Source organism: Ammospiza nelsoni, chromosome 12 (genome assembly GCF_027579445.1).
Source record: "Ammospiza nelsoni isolate bAmmNel1 chromosome 12, bAmmNel1.pri, whole genome shotgun sequence".
Lineage (NCBI taxonomy): Eukaryota > Metazoa > Chordata > Aves > Passeriformes > Passerellidae > Ammospiza > Ammospiza nelsoni.
In genome coordinates, this window is record NC_080644.1 from 5425322 (window position 1) to 5450649 (window position 25328).

The 25328-nt window shown below is 45.6% G+C and overlaps 2 protein-coding genes across 2 annotated transcripts in view; one reads left to right on the forward strand and one right to left on the reverse strand.

Annotated features, from left to right (window-relative positions):
* The window catches only part of COL9A3 (collagen type IX alpha 3 chain), a 35792-nt gene extending 18301 nt beyond the window's left edge, over positions 1-17491 (forward strand). Inside the window, exons 15-32 of the mRNA XM_059480789.1 lie at positions 516-569; positions 1480-1533; positions 1911-1964; positions 2246-2299; positions 2829-2882; positions 3991-4035; positions 4818-4871; positions 5238-5291; positions 7950-8003; positions 8790-8861; positions 12164-12199; positions 13465-13509; positions 13727-13759; positions 14121-14267; positions 14627-14681; positions 15457-15639; positions 16502-16579; positions 17308-17491. Of these exons, the coding sequence (XP_059336772.1) occupies positions 516-569; positions 1480-1533; positions 1911-1964; positions 2246-2299; positions 2829-2882; positions 3991-4035; positions 4818-4871; positions 5238-5291; positions 7950-8003; positions 8790-8861; positions 12164-12199; positions 13465-13509; positions 13727-13759; positions 14121-14267; positions 14627-14681; positions 15457-15639; positions 16502-16579; positions 17308-17483 (1302 nt within the window). The 3' untranslated portion in view covers positions 17484-17491. The remainder of the gene's footprint in view (positions 1-515; positions 570-1479; positions 1534-1910; positions 1965-2245; positions 2300-2828; positions 2883-3990; positions 4036-4817; positions 4872-5237; positions 5292-7949; positions 8004-8789; positions 8862-12163; positions 12200-13464; positions 13510-13726; positions 13760-14120; positions 14268-14626; positions 14682-15456; positions 15640-16501; positions 16580-17307) is intronic.
* Positions 17492-18287: 796 nt separating this feature from the next.
* TCFL5 (transcription factor like 5) lies at positions 18288-23902 on the reverse strand. Its single transcript, XM_059480790.1, has 6 exons — positions 23169-23902; positions 22277-22463; positions 21572-21731; positions 20621-20861; positions 20068-20209; positions 18288-19428 (listed from the first exon to the last, which is right to left on the reverse strand). Exons 1-6 carry the CDS (start codon positions 23900-23902, stop codon positions 19315-19317), a joined length of 1578 nt encoding a protein of 525 aa, XP_059336773.1. The 3' UTR covers positions 18288-19314.
* Positions 23903-25328: the final 1426 nt, after the last annotated feature.

Genomic DNA, 25328 nt, shown 5'->3' on the forward strand with positions numbered 1-25328 from the left:
GCTATAGAATCTTGGGGAAAAAAACCCCACAAAACAAAAGAGAAACATTTCATGAACATTTCACTTTCTGTCTGTCTCTTTATAAGAAAAAGCCAAAGAATCACTGATGGACAAAGGTTTTCAGGACACAAAAAAGGCTCTTCAGTGAGAACAGGGTCAATCTCCAGCTCATTGAGGCTTTGGATTCCTGTCACAGTCCCTTGACCAGCAGCCCAGAGGCTGAATGGGTTTGAATTGGATGAAGTCATGCATTTATTTAGGATCAAGAGTGTTATCAAGATAGCAAGGCCATGAATGCTGTCAGTATCAGAGGCACAAAGGTGGGGAGATCCAGAGTGAAACCCTTTGTTCAGAGTGGGATTTGTCTGTCCTGCAAACCAGCAGGAGATACAGGGCTGTCTTTCCAGGGCTTTTGTGTTTTCTCAGGTTGTGGTGCAAGGTGGGGATTCTGTTACTTCACCCTCTGCCAAGCCCAGGCTCACAATGATGTCTGTCTGTCTGTCTGTCCTCTGCAGGGTGACATTGGATTCAGGGGCCCACCTGGCATCCCAGGACCTCCAGGCAGAGCTGTATGTATCCCACTGGATATGTATCCCACTGGATATGCATCCCAGGCTCTCTGTGGCCCTGCCCTCCACAGCCTGGTTTATTCCTCCTTCCTGAGCTCTGCTGCCAGTGAGCAGAGCTGTGCTGCCCACCTCCAGCAGATTATTCCCTTTTCCCTTTCCCTCCACTCAGAGCAGTGTTATTTTACCTGACCCAGACCTCACCTCACCCAGTCTCCCTTTGCCATGCCCCACACCAGAATAAATTCACCACACTTCCATTGCTCTCTGTGCTTCACTGCCCTTCCTTGAGCACCAGTAGTTGTGGGCAAGCCCTGGAGAAGGGAATATCCATTAATTTTGGAGGAAAAATCAACCCTTTTGTGAGCTGACATCCCTTGAGCCTGCTCTGTTCCCAGGTGCTCTCAAGGATTTTTTCTCCAAGCAGGAATAACTGTGTGTTGAAGATGGAATCCCCATCCTTCTGCAGAGCTCCCTTCTGCAGCACCACCCTCTGGGGACCCCTCCCTAGCCTTGCAATTATAGAAGAAATTCCTCCAAACTAAAACAAAATGCGGTACTTTCTCACAAACCTTTTTTCATTACAGCCAGCAGGATCTAGGCAGTAAATATTAAAGCTTTTCTCCCACTCTGTTTCTGCTTAAAGAAATTGCTTCATTAAATGAAGGGGAAGATGGTCTCTGCCCTGAGGGGCTGTTGGCAAGGTCCCTGCTGCAGAAGGGGTGTCAGGAATTGGGGTGTCAGGAACTGGGGAGTCACTGAGAAAGGGCAGCCCAGCTCTCAGGGCACTGTGTGTGCTCACACCTCTGCTGACACCAGCAAACAGCACAAAAACCTCTCATTTCACCCCAAAGCAGTAATCTCTGCCTCTGTGTGATGAAGATGCTTAATGGCTTTTCCTCCTCTGTCACAGGGAGACCAAGGGAGCAAAGGACCTCAGGGGTTCCGGGGGCCCAAAGGTGACACTGTAAGTGCAAACCCCCTTTGCTCCAGTCCAGAGACTGTTCCACAGGTTTATTATGGCTTGTGCTCCCTTCATTTGCTTGAAAGGGATGGAAGCACCATCTCAGAAATGAGATGTTTGACTCTAAGGTGTCCAAGTGCTGCTACAGCCTGGAGCACAGGGAGCAGATCTGACATTTCCATCCCTTGAAATGATCAAGGATCTTCCCAGGTGTTGTATCCAGCACTGGGCTGGTTTCCTGATGTGTCCCAAACCTCCAAATTTATCTGGACAGAGAGGACCCAGCTGAAATGGAATGGAATGTCCCTACAGAATTTGAGTGTTGTCTTTGTTGACTGTTCTTCAGGTTAATTCATTCAGGATTAATTGTTATTTTCTAGGGTAAACCTGGACCAAAAGGAAACCCAGGGGCTCGTGGGCTCATAGGAGAACCTGTAAGTGAGTTAAGCAGGATGCAGGTCTTGCTGTTGGTCTTGCTTGCAGATGAGGAGATCAAACAGAACAGGCAAAAATCTGCTCCTTGCCATTCTTGCTGTCAAACTCTGCTCTGTGGTCTCTGTGCAAGCCCAGCTGGGCTAAGCCACAGCTGTACTGCTGCTAATGAAAATCTCCCAGCACAACTGGGGCTGGACTCGTTGCCAAAATCTTCTTTGATGTGAATTTTGCAAACCACAGAGCCTCCTCTGACCCAAACCTGTTCTGTCCATGATTGCAGGGGATGCCTGGCAAGGACGGGCGGGATGGAGCTCCTGGACTCGATGGTGAGAAGGTTTGTAAAATCCTGCTTCACACTGCAGGGAAGGTTCCTCAGACTGCAATTCCCCTCAGGAAGCTTGGCTGGAAAGCATTTCCTTCTAAAAACTTTTCTGGTACTGTCACTAGTGAAGGAGAGCGAAAATCTCCCGTTAGTTAATCCTGAGGGAACTCCCTAAAGAAGGAAGGAGCACAAATGATGTAAACTCAGCTGTGCCCTTGGGTTCAGTGGCTCCTGCTGGCTGACTCCAGGCCCTCAGAGATGCCTTTTCAGAGCTGATTTCAATAGCCTGGAGACAAGGTGCTGTCAGGGGCTGGTTGCCTGGTCCCTGAGCAGAGCTCCTGCAGGAACATTGAATGTGCTGCCTGGGAAACTCTGGGAGCTCCTGTCCAGTGGGTGCTCACTCCTCTGGACACAGCAGCTCTGGGTCCTGTGCACACAGGGAGGGAGAAAAGCACAAATGCCTGTGTAGGAATGTGTCCCCTGCCTGTGCCAGGCCATTCCCTGTGCCGGAGGATCCCTCCTAACCTGTCCCTGTCCACAGGGTGACGCAGCTCCCGTGGGTGCTCCTGGAGAGAAGGGGCCAAATGGACTTCCCGTGAGTATGGAGCAGGACCTGCCACCCCTGGGGGCTCGGTGTGCCTGCAGAGATCCTTCCTGGGGACAGAGCAGGGTCATTCTGGGGCTGTTTCACAAGGAGCTCTAGTTAGGCCAAGAGGAAATGTGTAACAGGTATCTTTTATGAAAAATCCTTTCTTTAGCATTTTTCCTCCTGAGAAGCTGAGAGGCCTCAGGAACAAAATGTAAACAATGGTTATCTGCTGCTGTGGAATGCAACAGGTGCATCTGGGATTGGCCCATGTTGATTGTTTCTAATTAATGGCCAATCACAGTCAGCTGGCTCAGACTCTCTGTCTGAGACACAAGCCTTTGTTATCATTCTTTCTTTTTCTATTCTTAGCTAGCCTTCTGATGAAATCCCTTCTTCTATTCTTCTAGTATAGTTTTAAAGTAATATATATCATAAAATAATAAATCAAGCCTTCTGAAACATGGAGTCAGATCCTTGTCTCTTCCCTCATCCTCAGACCCCTGTGAGCACAGTCACAGAAATGCACTTTTCCCACCCTGCAGACAGGGAAGGAGTGTGCCAGACAGGGCTGGAGAACACCTGGAGCAGCAACTCACAGTAATTCCCTGCCTGTTGGCTTCTCTGACTCTTTAAAGTCTAAACTTGAGAGGGATTTTCTTTTTCACATCCCACTGATGTGCATCCCTTATGGAGGCAAGATCTGGGGTATAATACCCTGAGCTCTGTCCCTGCCTTACTCCAGTGCTTATTGGCGAAATGTTTCATCTCCCCAGACTTCCAACTATTTAAAAGAGATCAAGTATTCCTTTCTTCCTGCATTTGCAGAATATTTTGAACTCCCCTGGAGAGAGATTTCTGCAGTGCAAAATGTTGCTGCTGCTGGTCCATTTGCACATCCCTGCTCTTTGCTCTCATGCCAAGGATTTGTGCTCATGGAGCTGCAAGGGCAGCAAGAGAGACATTGAAATCATAATTTTCACAGTGAAAGCTGCAGAAGTTCTAAACCTTCCATTGCTTCAAGCAAAGGTCGCTCCTTGTGTGTCAAATCAGACCAGAATAACAAATTTAATAACTTCACTACTTCTGACATTGCTTTAATGTGATTTTTTTTCAGGGTCTGCCTGGAAGAGCAGGTATTAAAGGCTCAAAGGGTGAACCAGTAAGTGAATCTCTCTAATGATGGGGTCTGGTGGGCAAAGTGGTCACAGCAAGACTTTGTAGCTTTGGGGGACTGGGAGGACTTACCCCAAAGTGATGTATTCTGTATTTCTGCTGGGGCTGAAGAGCTGAAATTAGGTAAAATAACTGGGCTGGCACCTGGTTCAGTAAAGACACAGCAGATCCACAGGAGAGTCATCAGTGGTTTAGAAAACCTCATCCTTTTGTCACAGTCCCAGGAGGAGGAGGTTTGGTCTTTGTGAATCAAAAGGCTGAGCACCAGCAGGAGCAGAATGATCTCATCTTGCCTTCTGCAGATTTTCCCTCACCTCAGGAGAAAAACTTCCATGGAGCTTTAGATTGACACCTACCTGTGAGATTAAAGAAAGCCTCAGGCAGACCAAAGCACTCCAGCACAAAGCTGCTCTGAGAGGTGTCTTTGTCCCTCTCCTTTATGAATTTTTCCCTCTGCATCATTATTGCTGCTAATGCTCAGGGAGGAGAGCAGGCTGCAGGAAGGTGGGGCAGGAATCTCCTCTGCTGTGCAGGAGGGAATGGGATGGGATATCCTGGCATCCCCTGGCCCCTGGTGCCAGGAGAGAGTGTGCAGCTCACCTGTCCTCTGGTGCTGTGGGCTTTGCCTCAAATCTGTAAAAGTTTAATGCTGTTTTTATTTCCTGATCCAGGTTTTAACTCCCTCCTCCTGTTGCTGCTTCAGGCAGGACAGAAATGACTCCCTGAGGTGCTGCTGCCCTCACTGAGTGTTTGCTTTGTGCTCTGCAGGGCAGCCCTGGCGAGATGGGAGAGGCAGGTCCCTCTGGAGAGCCAGGCATCCCTGTAAGTGCCCACATTCCCATTTACCATGGGCTCTGTTGGTGAATTTTAAACCCAGCTGGGGAGGGGGAGCTCACGTGCTACTTCCTTGCATCAATAAATCTCCCACTGATGCAGCACCTGCAGTCCCAGGGGGTTGAGCACTCCAGGCATTGCACAGTGGTGTGAGCTGGCTGGGCAGGGTGCTGGGCAGAACCCACAGCAGTGGGCTGGCAGAGGGACCAGGGGGGCAGGAGATGGGGGCTGAGCAGCCTGGCATGCAGGAATGTGTCCCACAGGGCTGGGGAGGGTGGGTTTGGGTTTGGTGGGTTTGGGTTTGGCGGGTTTGTGCCTCCTGAATGTCACAGCTGCCTTTGGTGTCCCTGCCAGGGCGATGTTGGCATCCCTGGTGAGAGAGGTCTGCCAGGACCCAGAGGAGCAACTGTAAGTACAGAGCTGGCTGAGAACCAGAGAGGTGCCAAAATAGGGTTGGGATGGCTACAGCAAAAAGCCATTTCTCTCTCAGTGGTGTCTCTGGGGAGCTTTGGCAGCACAGGAATTCCTCCCCAGGCTGGGTCAGGTCCTGTTCTCACTGACAGCTCCATGCAAACGCCAAGGGATCCCTCCCATTTCCCTTGGCAGAGCAAACTGCAGCTGCCAGGGGGTTTGTGGAGCTGCAGGAGGGGCTGGGCACCCAGCAAGCCCCTCACTGCACAGGAACAGGAATGTTCTGCCCTGCTGAAGTGAGGATTAGGGAAGCAGAGCTTCGCTGCTGCAATGGACTTGGCCACCAGCACATGAACCTGAAATCCTCCCCAGTCCTGCATCCCTTTCCTTGCAGCACTGCAGAGGGATTCCCTGCAAAACCTGAAGCTATGGATACAACAAAACTGGGAATAACTGCATGGAGTCCCTGCTCAGTAGCAGAGATTGTAACAAATAATACCAGGAGGGTAAAACCCTGATTTTGATCCCATTACTGAAAATGCTTAGGTACTTTTTCATCTTGTCACTCCCAACTATTTCTGCTGTTGGGGATGTATCTGATCTTCCAGTGGTTTCGTTGGGTTTTTTCTTTTTCTTTTCTTTTTTTTTTTTTTTTTTTTCCCCCATCTTAATCTCATTTTGAAATCCAGGAGCCTACAGCAAGTCTAATATGATTTCTGGTACGTGCCACTTGGAAGAAATTGAACTGCATGATTTATTGTTTGTGAGCAGCTTCTGCTTTAACTTCCAAGCAGAGGGAAATCAGCTTTAGAAATAAACTGTATTAATAATGTTTGCTTTTATGTCTGCAATTTTTCACCAGAGTGGCTGGCCTCACAAAAGGTACCACATTATTGCAGCCAAAAAGCAAAAGCAGTTGAGCTGATTGTGTTGGTGCAGAGTTTTGACAGGGGTGCAGTTGCAGCTGAACTCATGGTTATGTCTAACCTAGGCTTCTCATTTCTGATTTGTTTTATTAGAATCATAATTTATTTGTTAAGAGTGGGCTGTTCCAAGAGAGGTGCAGGATTTTTCCACTGTTAAGGCTGCTTGACACAAAATAATTTGGGTTTTTTAGCTTTTTCTCAGAACCTGTCAGGTCCCTCCAGCTCCCATCAGCAGCTCAGCAGAGCCATTTTTGATGCAATTTAACTCAACTTCCCTAAAGCTTTGTATTTATAACTTTTAAAGTTCCTTACTGAATTACAAGAGAAAGGCAAAGTGGAAAGCAGTAACCACAAAAATACCTGAGCAGTTGTTCAGCTTTTTGAGGCTGGTGCTGCTTTATGTCAGTGGCCAGTCTGGGGTTTGTGTCCCTGAATGCTCCACCCAGCAGGGATGGCAGAAAGGAGCCAAAGCTGCAGCCCTGCCTCATGACAGAAGCTTGCTGAAGGCATCTATTTCAAGATGACAGTTTGCAAAATGAGATTTAAATGCCTAAATTACTTAGGGTTTTTTTTTTCATCCAAGATCTTTATTGGATATGTGATTTTTTTTCTCAGGAGAAAGCAATAGAGACTCCTAATGGTAACATTCATGTTCTGTCTGGTGAGCTTTTAAAAGCCCTGGCAGCATAAAGTGCTGCCTTTTTGTGCATTGCTGGAACCAAGGTGCTCAAACAAATGGATGCAATTGCCATTTTTCATTTCCAAGGGCCTGCAGCATGTGTTTTGCAGTAGTTCCTTGCAATCAATTAAAAGCAGAATATTGGGACAGCAGATCCCTCTAATGGATGCTGTCTGTGCTCTGTCATGCTGCCACTTTTTGCTGTCCCTGATCTCTGCTACTCATGAGCATGGCATGCTCTTAAGCACTGATTATCCAAATAAACCTTTCTGCTAACAACAATGCAATTAACAAAGCTCAGCAAACACACAACCAACTTTGCAGGGGCTGCAGCGCAGATCTGCCCACTCTGCCAGTTCAGTGGCACAGCTGACTCACCTGGCCCCAAATGTTCTCCTCACCTGGCCCCAAATGTTCTCCTCACCTGTGCAAACCCAGGGCACCACAGGGAATAAATATTTCTCTGTCTGCTCTGGGGTGCCCTCACCCCCAGGGCAGCACTGACTTTGACTGTCATTCATGGAGAAAGTTTCCTAAACTCCAGAATAATCTAGAATCCACAAAAGTGTGAAACAGATTACAGAGAGTAGTGTGGGTATATCACTGGGTGATAAACTTAGGTTTTGGGATTTTTAGTATGCTGTGGATGGCAGCAAGATGGAGGGCACAGAGTGTCGTCCTGGGCTTCTTCTCCATGCTTCTTCTTCCTCCTTCTCCATGGGTTTGGGTGGCATTTTGTAATTGGGCAGAAAAGTCCCCATTGCAGCTCTGTGGGATCAGTTATTGGGTTAAAAGGGAAAATAATCCAGGTGTCAGTTCTTAATTGGATAGTTGAGTCTTAAAGGACCTTGTAACAAGAGACTGTTGGCCATTTTGTGCCTTCTAATGAAAAGCTGCAGAACTCACAGCAGTGAGACTGTTTTACTGATAAGAAATAATAAACACCTGAGTGTGAACATGAACTACCATCTCAAGTGCCTTCAATGCAGACCCAGAAAAACCAACAACTGGTATCCCCACACTTACCAAAGCTGATTTTTCTCTTTGCAGGGACCACTCGGCCTCCAAGGCCCCATAGGAGCCCGTGGTGTCCGAGGCTTCCAGGTCAGTGTCACAGAGGGGACATTCTGGTGTTTTGGCAGATCAGTGCTCTCTGAAAGCCCCTGGCCAGACATTTGGGTGATGGCAGTGAGGGAAGGGAAGAAATCTCCTTCCATTTGCCAGAGCCAGCGTGACACCTTCATTACCACGGGTGGTAGAAAGAGCAAAAGGCCAGATAAGCTGTCTGCAGGAGAAATTTATATTTAGTGTTTGTTTGCAGAGGGAGAGGTTGAGTTTTGAGCCTGTTCCCTGGGAGCAGCTGTGGCTGCCCCATCCCTGGAGGGGTCCAAGGCCAGCCTGGTCTGGTGGAAGGTGTCCCAGCCTGTGCCAGGTGGTGGAACAAACTGAATTTTAAGGTTTTTATGACTTTTTGGGTTTGATCTTTGTAAAGATACCTCAGTTTCTCCTTGATCTGCTCCACTCTGTTTTTCTTCAGTGAATTCCTCCTGGGGTCTCCAACATTTCTTCCTCTTTTCTCCAAGGGTGTGGGACCTCCACTCCCCACTGGCACTGGCTGAGGGAACATCACTTGGTGGGATGAGATATTGAAGGTTTATTAATTTTAAGTGGTTTATTAATGAAAGACCCAGGGCAAAGGTTGGAGCCGCTCACACATGCCTGACCTTGGACCAGGAGAGAAGCTGGAGTGAGCTCTACCAACCAACACAAGTGGGGGCAAAAAGGAGAGAGACATCCCAAAATAACCTTTCTGAACCTGTTATGGAGACTGGTGAGCTCCCAGGGTTCTGCACTGTGAGCTGTAGCTTGGTTTTGTGGTTCTCCCAACAGGGCCCCAAAGGTGCCAGCGGTGAGCCCGGCCTGCCAGGCCCGACTGGGATCCGTGGAGAGACAGGAGACAGGGTAAGGTCAATGCTCCTGGCACCCATTCCTGCTTGGCATGGGCATTTAGGGGGCAGTGGGCACCCAGACGTGGTGTAGCTGATGTGTGCTGGGTGTCCCTGGGGCTGCCCAAGCCAGGCCTCAGGGCAGGGAGCAGGATCCATCCTGTCCCCTCTGTTCCTGCTTTCTGTTCCTCTCCAGAAACTCACACTATTTTCAGACAGGGTGAATTGTTTAAAAGCAAATTCCAGGCCCTATCCTATCCAAAATATAGAATGTTCTGGAGTTTCACCTGTTCCTCACACTGGTTCCACTAAAGCCTTGCTCCCCAAGAGCACAAGAGACCTAATTCATGAATTTTTGTTACTGAGATGCTTGATTAGACTCTCTGGATTTTTTTTTTATTCCAGTTTTATCAGTGACTTTTCTTTCTGAGCAGCAAAACACATGGGCATCCCACCTCACAATAAATGTGACTTTTTATTTAAATTAGTTCATTCTCAATTTGAAAGAAGCCATCAGGGCAAAGTGAACAGCATTTTTTGGGAGTTTGCAGGAGAACGGGAACCATGTGTTCACCAGCTCCCTCCTCCCCAGCTTTAAGGTGAAAGTTTTTATTTTTTAAAAAGAAGCTTTAAGTTGCTTTCTGTGTAAGCAACTGCAGCAGCACCACAGGGGTTCCACAATGGCCCTTCTGTGCTGGCTCCAGGCAGGTTGAAAAAAGCCTTTTGGAGTGGCTGTGGGCTGGAAGTGTGAAACAGGAGCGTTATTGTGGAGCTCTGGGGCTCCTGGCTGCATTCGGGGCTTTGCTGTGGTGAAAAATGTACAAATTCAGAGGGGAAGAGGCCCTTGCATTAAGCTCCAAGAAGAGGGAGGGAAAACTTTGTGCTTAAAGCAGTAAAAAATAATCCAGGTTTTATTTCTGCCTCTGAAGTTCAGTGCAGTTACTCTGAGATGGGATTGTTGGTTGCTCAGAATGAGAGGAAACGGCCTCAAGCTGCAGCAGAGAAGGTTTAGATTAGATATTAGGAATTTTTTTTCCCAGAAAGGGTTGTAGAGCATTGGGACAGGCTGCCCATGGAAGTGGGGGAGTCCCCATCCCTGGAGGATTCAAACAAGGTGTGGATGAGGTCATTGATGGTTTAGCGGTGCTGGGCTCACCCTAAACCCTCAGGCTGTGTTTTTACAGCCTGAACAAACAGCCTGTGCTGCTGGGGACACAGGAAGCACCCAGAGATCTGCCCTAGGTCAGGATAAAGGGAAGAGCTGCACACACAGCATCCATGCAATCACCCTGTCCCAGCTGCAGCCAGCTCATCGCACTCTCCTGAAATCAGTGGAGACCTTTCTGTGGAAAAAGAGAAATACTGAAATCAATTGAGACCTTTCTGTGGAAAAAGAGAAATCCCCTCATGCCTGAGCTGGCTGAGTACTGACAGGCTTTTTCACAGTCCTTGGACTGACTGCTCAGGCATGTAAACCAGCATTTCAGTCAGTGTGCTTGCTGGCATGAAAAACACCAGTGGTTTGGTGCATTTGACTGGAAGATTGTGACGGTGCTCACAGGGGGCTTAGGATGAGGGAAGAGATGAGGATCTGACTCCATGTTTCAGTAGGCTTGATTTATTGTTTTATGATATATATTACATTAAAACTATACTAAAAGAATAGAAGAAAAACTTCTCATCAGAAGGCTGGCTAAGAATAGAAAAGAATGAATAACAAAGGCAGCTGTCCCAGACTCTCTGTCCAAGCCAGCTGACTGTGATTGGCCATTAATTACAAACAACCACATGAGACCAATCAAAGATCCACCTGTTGCATTCCACAGCAGCAGATAATCAATGTTTACATTTTGTTCTTGAGGCCCCTCAGCTTCTCAGGAGGAAAAAATCCTAAGGAAAGGATTTACATAAAAAGATGTCTGCGACATAAGATATAAAATAGTGTTGAGATAAAATACATCAGGCATCCTGCTGGGGTGGGATATGGGATGGGGAAGGGCTTGGCTGCTGTTGCTGACTGAGGCAGCAATAGACAAATATTTTTCCTAAGGATTTTTATTATGATGAAATTCCTGAGGATCCTGGATGCCAGCAGCCACCTGGGGCATTGCCTCTCTGGGCTCCCTCCTGGAGCACTGAGTGCTTGGCCAAAACCATGAGATGAGTTTTGTTGAGCTGATCAGAGGAAATGCGTGAAGACATGGGGCTGGCAGTCCAGAACTTCTTGTTCCCGCAGTGAATTGGAGTTTTGAATGAAAATCCTCTGGGCTAAGCTTGTCTTTAAGGGAATGTTCCTTGCAGGGCTTGGTCTTTGGTGACTGAACTGTGGTTTTTGCCATAAACTGTCATGGAGCCTTGAGACTCTGTGAAGTCAGAGGTATAAAATTTAGATTAAAATGTTCAGAAAGGAATATATTGCTTTTGCCTTCAGCAAACATAAAACAGGTGTTATAAAGTTTTAGCCACTCTTGCATTTCTACATTCCATTGTCTGTTTTTCTGAGTTATTTTTCATTAATAGAAATCCCCCCTCTTTTTAACTGAATGCTTGAATTGAACAAAATAAAATGTCCTTGTTGTGTATGTTTGTTCTCCTCGAAGATTCAGTTCTGCTGAGCCATCTCTAGATCTAGTTAATAAAAAAAGATCAGTTTGCAGATGCCAGATTGATGAGAGTGCTATAAAAATCCTGCTTGAAGGGTAAAATGGCTGAATTTCACATGTAGATTTTGCAGTAGAGAAAAAAAATTGGGGTTCTCCTGAACTCCCATTTGCTCTGCTCTCTGGAGCAGAAATGTCTCAAATAGGGCTGAAAATGTGAATGTCAGGTAGATAAAGATGAAAGGATTTTCCAAATTGCCTGGATTACTCCTGAGGTGATAATCAGTTCATCATCTAAATGTATTTTATTCCTGTGGCCATGTTGTTCCATTAATCTTTAAATCAGGGGCACCTAATTCTAAATCCTAGGAAAACTGACAATCTAATAAGGCCTTGAAAAAGCATCTTGGCTTTTTGCCCTTGTGGGATGAAAATATTCTTGTCTGTTTTATACCACAAGTAAATCCAAGCTCCTCTCACATCACAGGCTCAGAAATTACCCCACAACACAAACCAGGGATGTGGAGAATGTCACAGAGCAAGCAGGGGGGCTTAAATCCCTTCTTATTTCCAGGAAGTGTGAATGAGATTTGTACCCTCTTACTTTGGCAGCTGGGAGACTCTGCCCCTTGCTGAGAGTGTCTGACCACACCAGGAATTCATAGCAAAGTCACAGTTGGAGCTCATTTGCTTCTTTCTCTTATTTATTTATTTTCAGGGTCCTCTCGGTGCTCCTGGTCCCAAGGGGAACCAGGTAAGTGATAACTTTTATGCCTTTGTCAGCAGAGGCATTTAAACCAAATTCCAGGGACAGCCTTTGACAGCACAAATGGCTTTTTCTTCCACAAATGAAAATATTCTGCAGCAGAAGCCAAACGCCTCTCTGGTCCCATTTTCCCTGCATTGGCACAGACGTTGTCTGTTCTGGTGGGGGACTCATGGAAATGCTGTGGTACAAACACCTGGCCCTCAGTGGGTGTTTTGTAGCCACAAGGATCTGTGCAGGAGCTCCTCACATCAAATCCAAAGTTAAGTTTAGGAGTGCAGCTTTTCCTGTGCCTGATGAAGGATGTTTCACCCTAACCTCAAAGCCTGGCACACTAATGAACTAGTTTAATCTTTTACTTTTTGCTGCTCAAGATCCATGCTTGGTTTAATCTCAGCAATGAGCTTTTGGGCCAGTTTTCATCAAATATATGGTTTTTATTAATGCATGGCTGTGTTCTTGCAGTAAGTGGAGCTTTCCTAGCAAGCTTTGCTGGTTTGGTTTCCCAGCGTCAGTGTGCTCTGTGTTTTATTGCTAAGGGGAGAAACCAACCTGATCTCTGTTTGTCTTGGAAAACTTCCCCTGGAAAGCCATGGAGTCACCATAACAATGTTCATGATCTGCTCTAATAGCAGAGCTCTGTGCTGAGCCAGCTCTGCCCTGGGCAGGGATTGCAGGGATTTGTGTCACCCCAAGCACACAGATTGCTCAGGCTGCTGCTGGTGGAGATGAGCAGCAAAGGGCTGGGACAGGGATGTCACAGAGCTTTGCCACCCTCTGCACCTGTCCCAGGAGAGCAGAGGGATGTTCCTCACCAAGACATCATGCAGTTTGAGGGTGGGATGAAGCTGGGACCCTGCTCAGGAGGCCATGAGAACAGGACACTCAATATTTGCCTGTGGCAGCAAGCCCTGATTTCTGTGAGCCAGAGCAGGGGAGCTGAAATTTAGGTTCCCTGCTTGAGGAATACCAGTGCCAGCATGTGGATCTTTCTTGGTTCTCATCCATATGAATCCAGCCTTTTATCCAGGTGCCAGCTTGTTGCAAAGGGCACCCAGTCTTAGTGCCAGCTGCCCTGTGCCCATGTGCCCTCACCAGCAGGGGAGCAGCTGCTGTGGAGTCCAGCTTTGGGAAGAGAGAATTTCTCCTTGCTGGAGCTGGGAGCCCCCATCTCCCCCAGGGTATCCCAGGGGATAAATCCAGGTCCTTGCTGTCAGCAGTAGGTGCTCTGTTAACTCTGCTCTCTCTCTCAGGGCATTGCTGGAGCAGATGGCCTCCCAGGTGACAAAGGAGAGCTGGTAGGTGTCCTTTGTCCTTAAATTCAGTACAGTTGACTCCTCACATAACAGATGGGTGCAGAAAGCCATGGATCACTGTGGTCAGTCAGAATTAACCGAGATCTCCAGCCCTGCTGCGAAAAGAGGGCAACCCAAGCCTTGCGCACATCACAGATTGGGGTTTAGATGTGCATTTTCTGAATGAATCACTTTCTTATTTCCCTTTTCTTTCTGACAGGGTCCCTTTGGACCTCCTGGCCAAAAAGGAGAGGTAAGTGTCAGACACTGGGGGCTCATGCCCTGAAGGATTTAGGAGTAAGCATGACCATTGCTTAACTATAAACTCTGTCTGGTGTCATTACCTAGAAGCAGGCTTTCCTCACTATCATGCTCTAAAATCTATGAGAAAAAATGGTGATTTCTGGCATTCAAAATATTGAAATCTGTTTGACAATTTTGCTGCAGCAAGGACTGCTCTTATCATGACCTATATATGCAGAAACACCCTTAGGATGTAAGAAATGGATCTGATCCTCCATATCCATCCAGGAAACCTCGAGAAAGTTTTAACAAACGCCCAGGAGATGACTTCCATTTTAAGTGGTTTTGGTCTTTTTTATTTCTCACTGCAGCCAGGAAAAAGAGGAGAACTTGGTCCAAAAGGTGTCCAAGGACCGAATGGGACAGCTGGAGCACCAGGGATCCCAGGACATCCAGGACCCATGGGTCACCAGGGGGAGAGGGGTGTCCCTGGCATCACAGGCAAACCTGGACCTCCTGTAAGTACCTGCTGCTTCTGAGCACAGTCAGGGAGCCTGGGAAGTGAAAAAATGGATTGTGGGGTTTTGAATGCTATCCAAAAAATAAGGTCCTGCATTTTAGCAGGCAAAAATAAGGCTAAATAAACCCCAGATTAAATATCTGGCCTAACATTAAAATTAATTGCTGCCATTTGAACAGCAGAGGAAGAAGGGAAGCTGTCACCTTTTGAGGAGGGAGAAGAACCCCCTGCTCTTCATGCAGGACCTTGTGCTGCTTCCCAAGCTCCTGGAAATTTGTTTTGTGTCCTGCAGCTTCTGCCAGGGCTGGTTATTGATAAGGAGGTTCCTACAAAGACAAATTCTTGTGTTAACTGCAGGGCAAAGAGGCCAGTGAACAACATATCAGAGAACTCTGTGGGGAAATGATAAATGGTGAGTATTACTGAGAGAAAACTGACTTTAATTACCAGATCAGTGGATCCTGAACATAAAATGGCTTCTGAGGTTTGTTAATTTTCTGTCTTCATATGAAAAAAAAAATACATTGACCTTTAGTGTAATGAAATTATTCAGGAGGTCATCTTGTTGTATTCAGGAGGTCACTTTGTTGGGGATGTCTTTTGGTGTTCTAAAATTAGTATTTTTAAATTATTCATCATGGCAATGGTCAAAATGCACTGAAAGCAGCTTTGGCACGAGTGTTGTGTGAGACCTCCTGCCCTAACCTGTGTCATTCTGAGCTCCCCTCTCCTCAGTGCCCCTCATTTCCTTGGAGCAGGTCCCCAGGGAGTGTCCTTCTTTATTCAAAGTGACTGTTTTGCATTTGGAGCTTACATCCAAAGTGTTTTGCATTTGGAGCTTACATCCCCTGTTTGGGATGAGGTTAAAGTTTGTTTCAGGAAATTATTTTAGTGTCATTTGTTAGAATACTCTAATCTCCATATAATGGAATACTCCATATATTAGAATCCTCTCATACTAAAATAATATTCCATATATTAGAATCCTCTAATATTAAAATCCATATATTAGATTACTCTGATACTCTTAATATCTCCATCCGTGGAGATGTAAAAAACCCCAAAAAACCACAGGTAAGCAGGAAGGGCCAGACCCACTGTTCCCTCCTGCCAGGAGCAGCGGCAGGGAGTTCTGCCTAAGGAAAGGTGCAAATGTTGTAGATGCAGAGTTTGGTTGTGTTTTTCAGAGCAAATCGCACTGCTGGCTGCTAACCTGAGGAAGCCCCTGGCTCCTGGGATGACGGGACGGCCGGGCCCAGCCGGGCCCCCCGGCCCCCCTGGCAGCACGGGCAGCGTGGGGCACCCTGGGCCTCGCGGGCCCCCCGGCTACAGAGGGCCAACAGGAGAGCTTGGCGACCCTGGACCCAGAGGCAAGTTAAAAGTGAAACAATTTTCTTCTCTTTTATGCCCACTGAAATGAACTGGTGCTGAATTCAGCACTGGGGAGAAGAGATCAGCCTGTGGTGGAGTTGTGCATCTTGGGGGGTGGTGTTGGGAAGGATGAAAGTTTGACAAGAAAGTCTCACAGATATGTATGCTTTGCAGAAAGATTTTTAAATGTGGAGTCTGATGAAAGAATAGAGTTGGAAGCAAGTTTTGATATAGAAGAAAAGAATCGCTGAGCCAGTCTTGCTGGCTAACCAAGGAGGCAAAGGGTCTGTTAGTTAGAAGGGGTTTTTATGACTTAGAGAAAAGGATAAACCCACCCCAAACAAGATGTTTTTACCAAGCAAGAAGATAGCACAGGCAAAAAAAGCCTGCTGATGTAGCAAGTAGAAAAAAAATCTCAGAATTTTCTACTGCAAGAAAACTGAAAAAAAACTTCTAGCTTAAACTGTAATGTACTAAATTTTAGTGATTGGAGAATAGTAACATAAATATGGTAATTATAGTAGTTATAATAGGCTGTAGGTAATAGTTAAGGTATAGATTGGTTCTACTGCATTAAGAGGCTCAGCAAAGTATATAATGCAGCCTGCCTGCAGCTGGAGCTGACAGCTGTAGGCACAGGCTCTGTCACCCACATCTTAGATAGAATAAACTGCATTTTAGAGATCTGCCTGCAGTCCCACATCTCTCATTTAGGCTCTCACAGGGTGCCATGTAAGCAAAGATCTCGGCAGCACCCAGGGGATTCCTGTGTAGCTCCTCCTGTTCTCTCCCCGTTGGGAGCTGTTGGTGGCTCCAGCTGCAGAGCACAGCTCACTGTGGGAATTGTGTTTGTGATTCAAGGTGACCCTGGTGAAAAGGGAGACAAAGGACCTGTGGGCCAAGGGATCGATGGGCCTGATGGTGACCAAGGGCTGCAGGGTAAGTGAGGGGAAATAATAGTAATACTAATAATACTAATACTAATACTAATACTAATAATATAATTGAATGCTGCATGGCTGAAGTGAAGGCTGAGGAGGGACAGCTCTGCATGCTGATGGCAATAGATTATCATCATTCATTTAAAGGTGTGATAACTCTCAGGCTCTCCAGATTAAGGGAAAGGATGGTGCCTGCTTCCTGATGATTCCTTTATTAAAATACTCAAGATTAATTTATGCAAATTAATTAATATCTCTTGAAAACTTGGAAGGATATTCTTTATTTTGCTCACCTGTTAAAGCAGCTTTTCTAACTGGGATTATACTTGTACAATGAATAAACTGCAGGCACCAAAAGCAGGCTCTCCATTCACAGAATTTCATAAAGCCAAAATATTTACAACCACAAAATCTATACTATAAAATTTTATAATATTTATACCCTGTTGTCTCAGAATCTTCCATAAAATAATTAATCCATGTTAATAAACTGTGAGCTCACACAGCCAAAACATTCCTTGACCAAATTAGGGATAAAAAAATCCAAAGCACATACTCCAGATTCAGGGTAAATTTATTGAAAACACCTTGTACTCAACAGGCCATAACAAGTGTGATGTACAGACACTCAAAGTATATTAAGATCTCTAAAATCAACACATATATACAGATATTAAAAAAGAAAAGATGGAAATATTTCATGTATCTTTCCCCTCTCTTGTTTAGGACCACCTGGTGTGCCTGGAATTACTAAAAACGGCCGTGATGGTGCTCAGGGTGAACCCGGGCTGCCAGGGGATCCTGGGACTCCTGGCACTGTTGGGGCTCAGGGAACTCCAGGAATTTGTGACACGTCGGCTTGCATGGGAGCTGTCGCAGCATCAACTTCCAAAAAATCATAAACCAACAGTACAAGAAGTGAAGAAGTGACTGAATATTTAAATAAACAGTGCATTGTAAGAAAACAGAATCCTTCTAGTGCTAAAAGGACAGATGCTCCTTCTATTCTATTAAGTGGAGACTTTGACACAGTTCTATGAAAAAGAAAGCATCAGATGAAAACTTTAATTAAAGATGCTTTATGACTATCTTTTCCTTCCCCCAATTATTTCCCAGAATTTTTACTGCTAAACAACCTCACATTTCCTTCCTCCCTTTGCTCAAGAGACCTGCAAGAGGAAGCATTGCTCCTTTTTACCATCACCCCCCCTGTACTAAAGATCACGACTTTTTGCTAAGAAAGTTTGAGCCTTTTCCATTGAATTCCTTGGTGCTGCTCCCACTGACTTCAGTCCTGCAGGTTTGTGCTCTCAGACACGTTGTTAAGACACTCAGGCACCGAGCTGCCTCTTCCATCAGTGGAAATCAGGCATTTCAATATCCTGTATTTTAACATCTGAACCTTCTGGCCTAAGGAATGACCATTGCTTAAATCTGTGTTGCCAGCTAGAAGTTTTCAGATTGCACCTCAAATATTTTGGCAAGACTAGTAAACAGTAATCCTCTTGCAAGCAAATTCTGCAAAAGGAGTAATGTAAATATTTTAATTTCCAGGGAAGAATTTTTGCATATTTCCATATGATAACGAAGGAAATGAAGTAACAGCATTTTCATGACCTCTACTTCAGCTATTTGCACAGTAATTGTGATGGAACCCCACCTAAGAAAGGATGCTCTTTTAAAGTCCAGCCAAAACCACCTGTATGAACTGTTGTAAAAATAAAAGGAGATTTTTTTTAACCTTTTCTTTTTGATGTTGTAAGTGTCATTATACAAATCAAATTAACTTGGCTAAACTCCATTTTCCAGAGCTAGGTTTTACTAGTATTGTTTGCACATAAATTGCTGCAAAATTGTTCTTATCCGTGATTTAAACCAGTATTAATTTTGGTAGAACTTTTTATACTTTAAAACTTGCTAGCATCATCTATTTTAAAAAATTAATAAAGCCACTCTCAGCTCACACACAGTTCTATTTCTGTCCTATATGCCAAAGCCTATGAACGAAGCATCATATTTCTCTTTAAATATAAAAATAGTTTGTGCATTTAAATATCTACTGTTTAAAATATTCCACTTTTGGTCTAAAGTAACAACACAAGAACCTATTGGACAGTTGTGTGGCAGACATTAAAAATAGGACTGAATTTAAAAATGCCAACACCATTGCACTACTCTTTGGAGCTAATTATGTTAAATATGTATGCAAATGCAAAATTCATAATATACACAGTTTAGAAACTATGCACTTGTTCAAATAACCAATACAATATTTACATTTTAAATGGAAAAATGGGCATTATAATATGGTAACTTCAGTTTCTTTTTACACTGGAAGAATGAGTTTTGCATCTAGCCATTAAAATAACAGGAAGATAGAAGTTCTACGACTCTTCCAATCTGTACTGCATCATCTTTAAAAAATAAAATAAAAGCAAAAAATTAAATGAGACCCCAAAGCAGGATGACAAGCAAATTTTGTATAACTAAAGGGTTAAAATAATTAGTTATGACATTTTCTTGTAGCTTCTGGTCCCAAAGCCCCTTGAACAGGGCAGATTCCCATTGCTGGTAGTTACCTTCCATTTCCATTTGCAATAGAGAAAGTTTCCTTTAAATTTCTATTTATATATATTTACAAGTTACACTTTCAAATTCCTATTCAGTATGTAAATGGAAAGAATGAAACACAGTTTGCACTACTGTCACACAATTCAGGGTGGGCAGCTCAGGCTATTTGGTCTCCATAGCTGTGCGGTTTTCCTGTGCTGGACACATTACACACGAGTCTGGTCTTCCAATTTTTAGTCTCCTGCCTGTTTTACCACAGAACACAGTCTCAAATTCCTGAAAAAAATTAAAATACAAAACATAAATGGTATATTTAATACAGATGTTTACTTGAGATGGATGGTTAGGGTTAGGGTTAGGGTGCTTTTGTTTCATTAATGCCTTCAACAGGAAGGAGGAGGGGGATGTCCATATCTAGAGCAGCAGGTTTTCCAATAAACACCCTCCTAAAATTCTTAGCAGAGGAGAACAAGAGTTGCTTTTAAGGCATGTAACCCTTTAACTCTGCTCACCCACTCAATACAGTGTGAGCATTAGCTGTGATCACCCTCCCTGAACAAACTAGAAGCCTGTGAAAGAGGCAGAAAAGAGAGAAAATGAAGGAGGAGAGGAATGATTGAAGATGACCTTAATTTCATATTGTTGTCCAAATAGGATCATGCTCAGGAACTGTGTAACTAAAAAAAAAATTAATTTAAAAATCTAATTTGAAAACACTGACTGAGGAGAGCCTGTAATTTCTTACTAGTGACTCAAACAGCTGAAAGAAATAAAAATTTAAAGGAAGGTTCAAGAATATATTGAGTCCTTCACAAACAGCATCAAGCAGAAGCTTTGCATCTCAGTTCTACATTATGACAGCTTTAAAACATTTCCCATTTTAATAAAGACCAAAACCAAAATGAGATTTCAAACCTGCTTCAGGGAGTCGCCGTGCCTTTCCTGAATGTACTTGAGGAATGCAGTTGTCCACTGCAAAGTTGTTGCCTTGTCAGTGTCGATTGTGCAGAAGGGAACGAGGAGATTGAGCTCATCACAACAAACCCGGATCCTGCGCCTGCAGGCAAACACCCAAGCTTATCACCCACGGGCCAGAGGGAAGGGAAAATACAGAGAACAGGAAAACTACTCACATTAACCAGCAACAGACTTTGGGGACTGCTTTGTGTTTGCTACAAGCTTTGTGTATTAGATTTGTTACACACAAGTCACCTTATCTTTACAGAATGGCTGAAATGTTTTGAAATCTCTTTTTGTTTGTTTACAGAGTGAAAACACAAAGACAACCACAATGAAACAGATTTTTTTTCCCCTCTAACAAACACCAAGCCCTCACCTCCTGCACTGCTATTTCTTGGAGCTAATACAAAATATGGCAAGTTTACATTTACTCTGGATAATCAGAGTACTGCAGTAGCAGTATTTGAGGCTTCAAGAGGTGTTTCATGGCCCCTGCTCCCAGAATTACCTCCTGTCTCTCTCCAGGCGGTTGTGCCTTTCCCTCCTCTGAGCACTTCCATCCTGGGAACCACTCTGCACCTGCACACTGGAGCTGGGCTGTGCTGACTGCCAGGGGCCCTGGGCAGCTGCAGTGCTCTGGTTGTTGTCCCGGGCGTTCCGAATCTCACCGAGAGGTTTGCGATCCATGTTTGCATCCAACAGATTTATTCGGCTGCAACTTCTGTTTATGGCTTGCTTGCATAAGGTGTCTTGTAGGAAAATAAAAATGAAAAGAATGACCTATTTGTTACTCTCCCATTAACCTGAAAATACTGATCATGGAAAGTTCTTTTGGTGCTTTATTTATGTAGAATAATCTTTGAAGCTTTACTGCCAGCCCACATTGATTCTTACAGCAAGACATGTCCTGCAGAAGACCTAAGGCACTGCTTGCTATTCCAAAATCCACACAGCTTCTATTTTCTCAGAGAGCCCACTGAGATTGTGCCTGCCCTTGGTGAGCACTGGAGGCAGACCTTAAAATCTTCAGTTTGATACTGACTACTGATACTGATCAGCTTTGGGGGTCAAAGAATGTACCCCTCTGCCACAGGGTTTGGTGGTGTTTGCTCAAAGGCTGGACTCAGTTGTCTTGAAGGTCTTTTCCAACCTTAATGATTCTATGATTCTAAAGAAACCAGCTGCTGACCCAAGGCCCAGATTTTCCAAGTTACTTAGTAACCTCAAGTCTCCTCATTTCAAGCCAGAAGTGCTAAACAATTTTGAAAGTACAGCTAAACTTATAGATGTTGAACCTCCTTGGAGAAATCTAGCCTCATGTTGCCTATAGAGCATCTTTGCCATAAGAACATCACCTCCCACATTCACTAAAATCATATTAATTCCAGAAAAGAATTCAGAAAAAAATTACATTTGAAGACCAAGAGAAAACTAAGTGAAAAGAAGATAAATGGTTTACCTCCAACTTTAATCCAAACTTCCTCAGGCAAAGCTTTATTTATAGCACCTACTGTCTGTTTCGTGGATTCAACTTCCTGATAGAGAAAAGGGAATGTTTTGGGTATCCCAAGGTCTTGATGTTTGGCAGCTTCCAAAATAGTGCAAGATGTTCCACAGGTCTGTGAAAACAAAAAGGAAATAATTACAGAACAATATACATTAAAACAAAAGAGACTATTGTGATATCTTTCTGCTAGCTTCTTAAATTACTTCTTCAGACTGAATAAATCCCAAATACACACAACACAACCATGGGGTTTTGACAGTGGTGAATTTTGGGGATACCTCTGACATTTCTCAGTGCCTTGCTATCACTTTTGCTTCAGAGGTTACTGCAAGTTGTGGAGAGGGAAATATCTTTATCACCAAAATGAATTAGAAAGAAAGGAACTACAGAAAATGGTCTCTTTGTTGTCTTGCACAGATGAAAAACTGATTAAGAAAAAAGAGATCTGATGGCCTACCGCTCATTACTGGGATACAAGTAATTACAAATGCCACAAAAGTGACTTGATTGTCTTAAAGATCAATAAATAAATTGCATTACAGATTGTTCTGATCACCCCTATTCAAACCCAGCCACACTCTACCACAAATCTTCAGAATTCTACCACACCCAGGAAGTTAACACTATCAGCATTGGAAGGTGGCAGAGGAGAGTTACCTGTGCTTGGGAAGGGTTAGCACTTCCAGCAGCAGAACATGCATTCATGGTAAAGAATGGGTAAGTGAATGGTAAGGAATGTGTGGCAGGTGCAGCCTTATTTTTCCCTAGTGCAGCACACCTGTTCCCTTGCTGGTGAAGAGGAACACCCACCACTTCTGAGGGCTGGCGGATCAATGTCACTAAACTTCAGACAAAAACAAACAAACAGAAAACATACCAGGCTGACTGCTTGGAAATGAGTGCAGAAATAAAGTACAGCTACAAATATTCTAGAAACTACCACCAAGAAACCACTTTCATTTACTGTAAACAGAAATCACTGTTATTGCTATATTGCCCACTTCAGGGGCCAAATAAAAGAAAAGAAAAATCAGCCAAGGAGGTATTTTATTCTGTGCAATAACAAGGTGCTTCATGCCTCAATAAAACATTTTGTCAGCACATTAAGATAGGTACAGGGCTAGGTTGTGAAACAATAGTTTTGCTCCAGTTTTCCCCATAGTCAGGCCTCCACATTATAACCCCAATCTATCACCACCATTATTATTTTTTTATTATTATTATCAAAAATCTACTTTGCTTTTAGCAAGCTGCATATTAAAATTAGGTAATGTTCTCTCACCTTTATTTACAGTACATGTTATCAAGAATAAAGTCATAAAGTAATTAATTTTGGAACTCCATGCTGTACCATTAATGCAATAAACAGAGGGGCCTAAGCTGAGCTCAGTGGAGTCGCAGCCACGTTTGATGGCACAGTTTAACAAAGCCCAACCCATCCTTGTCATATATTAAAACAAGCACTATTCACAGGTTTCACTTAGCAAATCACTTTTGAACTACATGATACATAGTTTAACAACATAAACTAAAAGTAATTGCAACACACTTGTTAAGAGTTACTCCAGATTCTTGGGGTTCTTGACATCTGGGGTTTTCTGTCGGGCTGCTGTTGAATCTGTCTTCCAACCGAGCTCTGACTGCAGGTTTAGATCTAACCTCTGGTGCCAGTGCCGAATTTTCAACAAATATGTTTTCCTTATTCTCCCCCAAGAAATTTTCACCCTGTTTAGCTTTTGCTACACTGCATCCCGAGGCTTCTACAGAGCTACTACTGTTGGGCGCTTTCTCTCTCTGGTTCCCAGGGAGGTTGGACTCGCTAAGTAACATCATCCTGAGCTCCTGGAGGTCAGCATAGCCCAGGTGCGGGTTAGAACTCGGCCAGTAGCTGTCACAAGGCAACCCTGACTGACAGGTCACTGGGCAGACCGACTGGTTCCCAGAGCTGTTGGATGAGCCCCCGTCCTGACTGGTGCTGGGGGAGGGCTGCTGCAGAGGGGGGTCTGCAGAGGGGCCAGGCGAGGAGAAAGCGCTGAGCCTGGCTTCCACTTCACCTTCGCTACTCTGCGCCTCCGTGTGCGAGCAAAGTATGTGCTGCAGCTGGGTGTACTCAATGTCCATCATCTCCACCAGGCTGGCCTCGGGGGTGGCGAAGCCAAGGTTTTGCTCACCAAAGGAACTGTCACTTGAGCCTCCAGGTCCGACAGCAACGGGAGCGGGGTCAGGAACACTAGCTGGGCTCTGAGGAATGGTCTGAGGCTCCTCGGGGGCTGATCCTGACATGGCTACAGCAAACCTAATCAGTTACCAATGTCCCTTTCAACAGAAAACCATAAAACCTTCAACAATTGTCAGTACTATCCATTAAAAAAACCCAAAGGCAGAAAAAATTGCACTTAACACTGATTGGCGAGGTAACAGAGTGGGGACCAAGCTGCCGCTGGCGGGGTACCTGACACCCTGACCATGTCTCCCCCCCGGGTGAGACCCTCCCTCCCCCTCCAGCACCGCTGCTCACGACAAACGGCCTTCACCTGTCCCCGCCCCGGCCTCGGCGGGGAGGCTGCGGGCACTCTGCGGCCTGGCACCCCCTGAGACAGCGCCCGGACGGCGGCGGGGCAGCCCGGGCGGGCGGGAGCGGGGCCCCCGCGGCCGGGGGGAGCCGTGGGGAGCCGGGGCGGGCAGGGCCGGGCGGGGCCGGGCGGGGCGGGGGCGGGAGGGGACGCGCGGGCCCTCAGCCCGGCCGAGCGCTGCCCGAGCGCGCCGCGCGCCGCCGCCAACGGCTGCGCGTAACCGCCGCCCGCGCGCGGGGCCGCGCGCGCCACGCCCCGCCCCTGAGGCGGGACCGGCCCCGCCCCCGCCCGCCCCCTCAGGGCTGAAACTGACCCGGAGCGGAGCCCGGCGGTAATAACAGTGGGGCAGCGGCGTTGTGAGGAGATAAGGGAAGAGAATGTGCGGCTGCAATGTGTGCTTACAGACTTTTTCTAGTTCTGGACACACTGCTTTAGCTGATTTGCGGTGCTTGGCTGGGTACGCGTTGTTATGCTAAATTTTAAAGAATTAAACCTATTGGCTGTTTTGCCTACGGCTAAACTCTGTTACTTGGCTTTGTCGCTAACGGAAAGCTCACAAAGAGCAACGGCCGGGGCTGGGCTGCGCTGAGGGAACTGCCCCACCTGCACCAACAGCATCACCAGCGGCACGGCCCAGGCAGATTTGTGCAAGAAGGAAAAGGCAAATAAACCAGCTGGATTGACGGGATAAACCAGCTGGGTTAACGGGAATCGCTTGTCATTCCACACGAGGGGCCCTGGGGCCGCCCCAGCCCCGCAGGGAGAGCCCGAGCGGGGCAGTGAAGGTTCCCCGGCCCATCCCGCCCCGGGGTCCGGATGGGAAAAGTGAGAGGAAAAATGGTCCCAAGGCAGTGTGCACTGACATCTCCATGAAATGCAGCCACAGTCCGACGGTATCACTCGTGACTTCCCTCTAGACGCAAACCCAGGAACTTTAAAAGCAGTTTTGTGCACACTGAACTCAATATACACTTTCCTACTTCTCTAATCCTCTTCCACACTCCCCTTTACAATGCTCACAGTTATAGTACAGCCCTTTATAGAAACAATAATATTTCTGTTTATATTGTTCTAGACTTTGCAGGGGGGTTTGCAAAGAAAAAGATTTATCAAAATACTCTTTGTAATGTTAGCTT

Coding starts and splice junctions, on each gene's coding strand:
- TCFL5 (XM_059480790.1), bottom strand. CDS start 23,902: ATGTCAGGATCAGCCCCCGAGGAGCCTCAGACCATTCCTCAGAGCCCA. Junction 20,862..21,571: donor AGTTTGGATTAAAGTTGGAG/GTAAACCATTTA, acceptor TTTTCCTACAAG/ACACCTTATGCAAGCAAGCC. Junction 19,429..20,067: donor ACGGCGACTCCCTGAAGCAG/GTTTGAAATCTC, acceptor AATTTTTTTCAG/GAATTTGAGACTGTGTTCTG.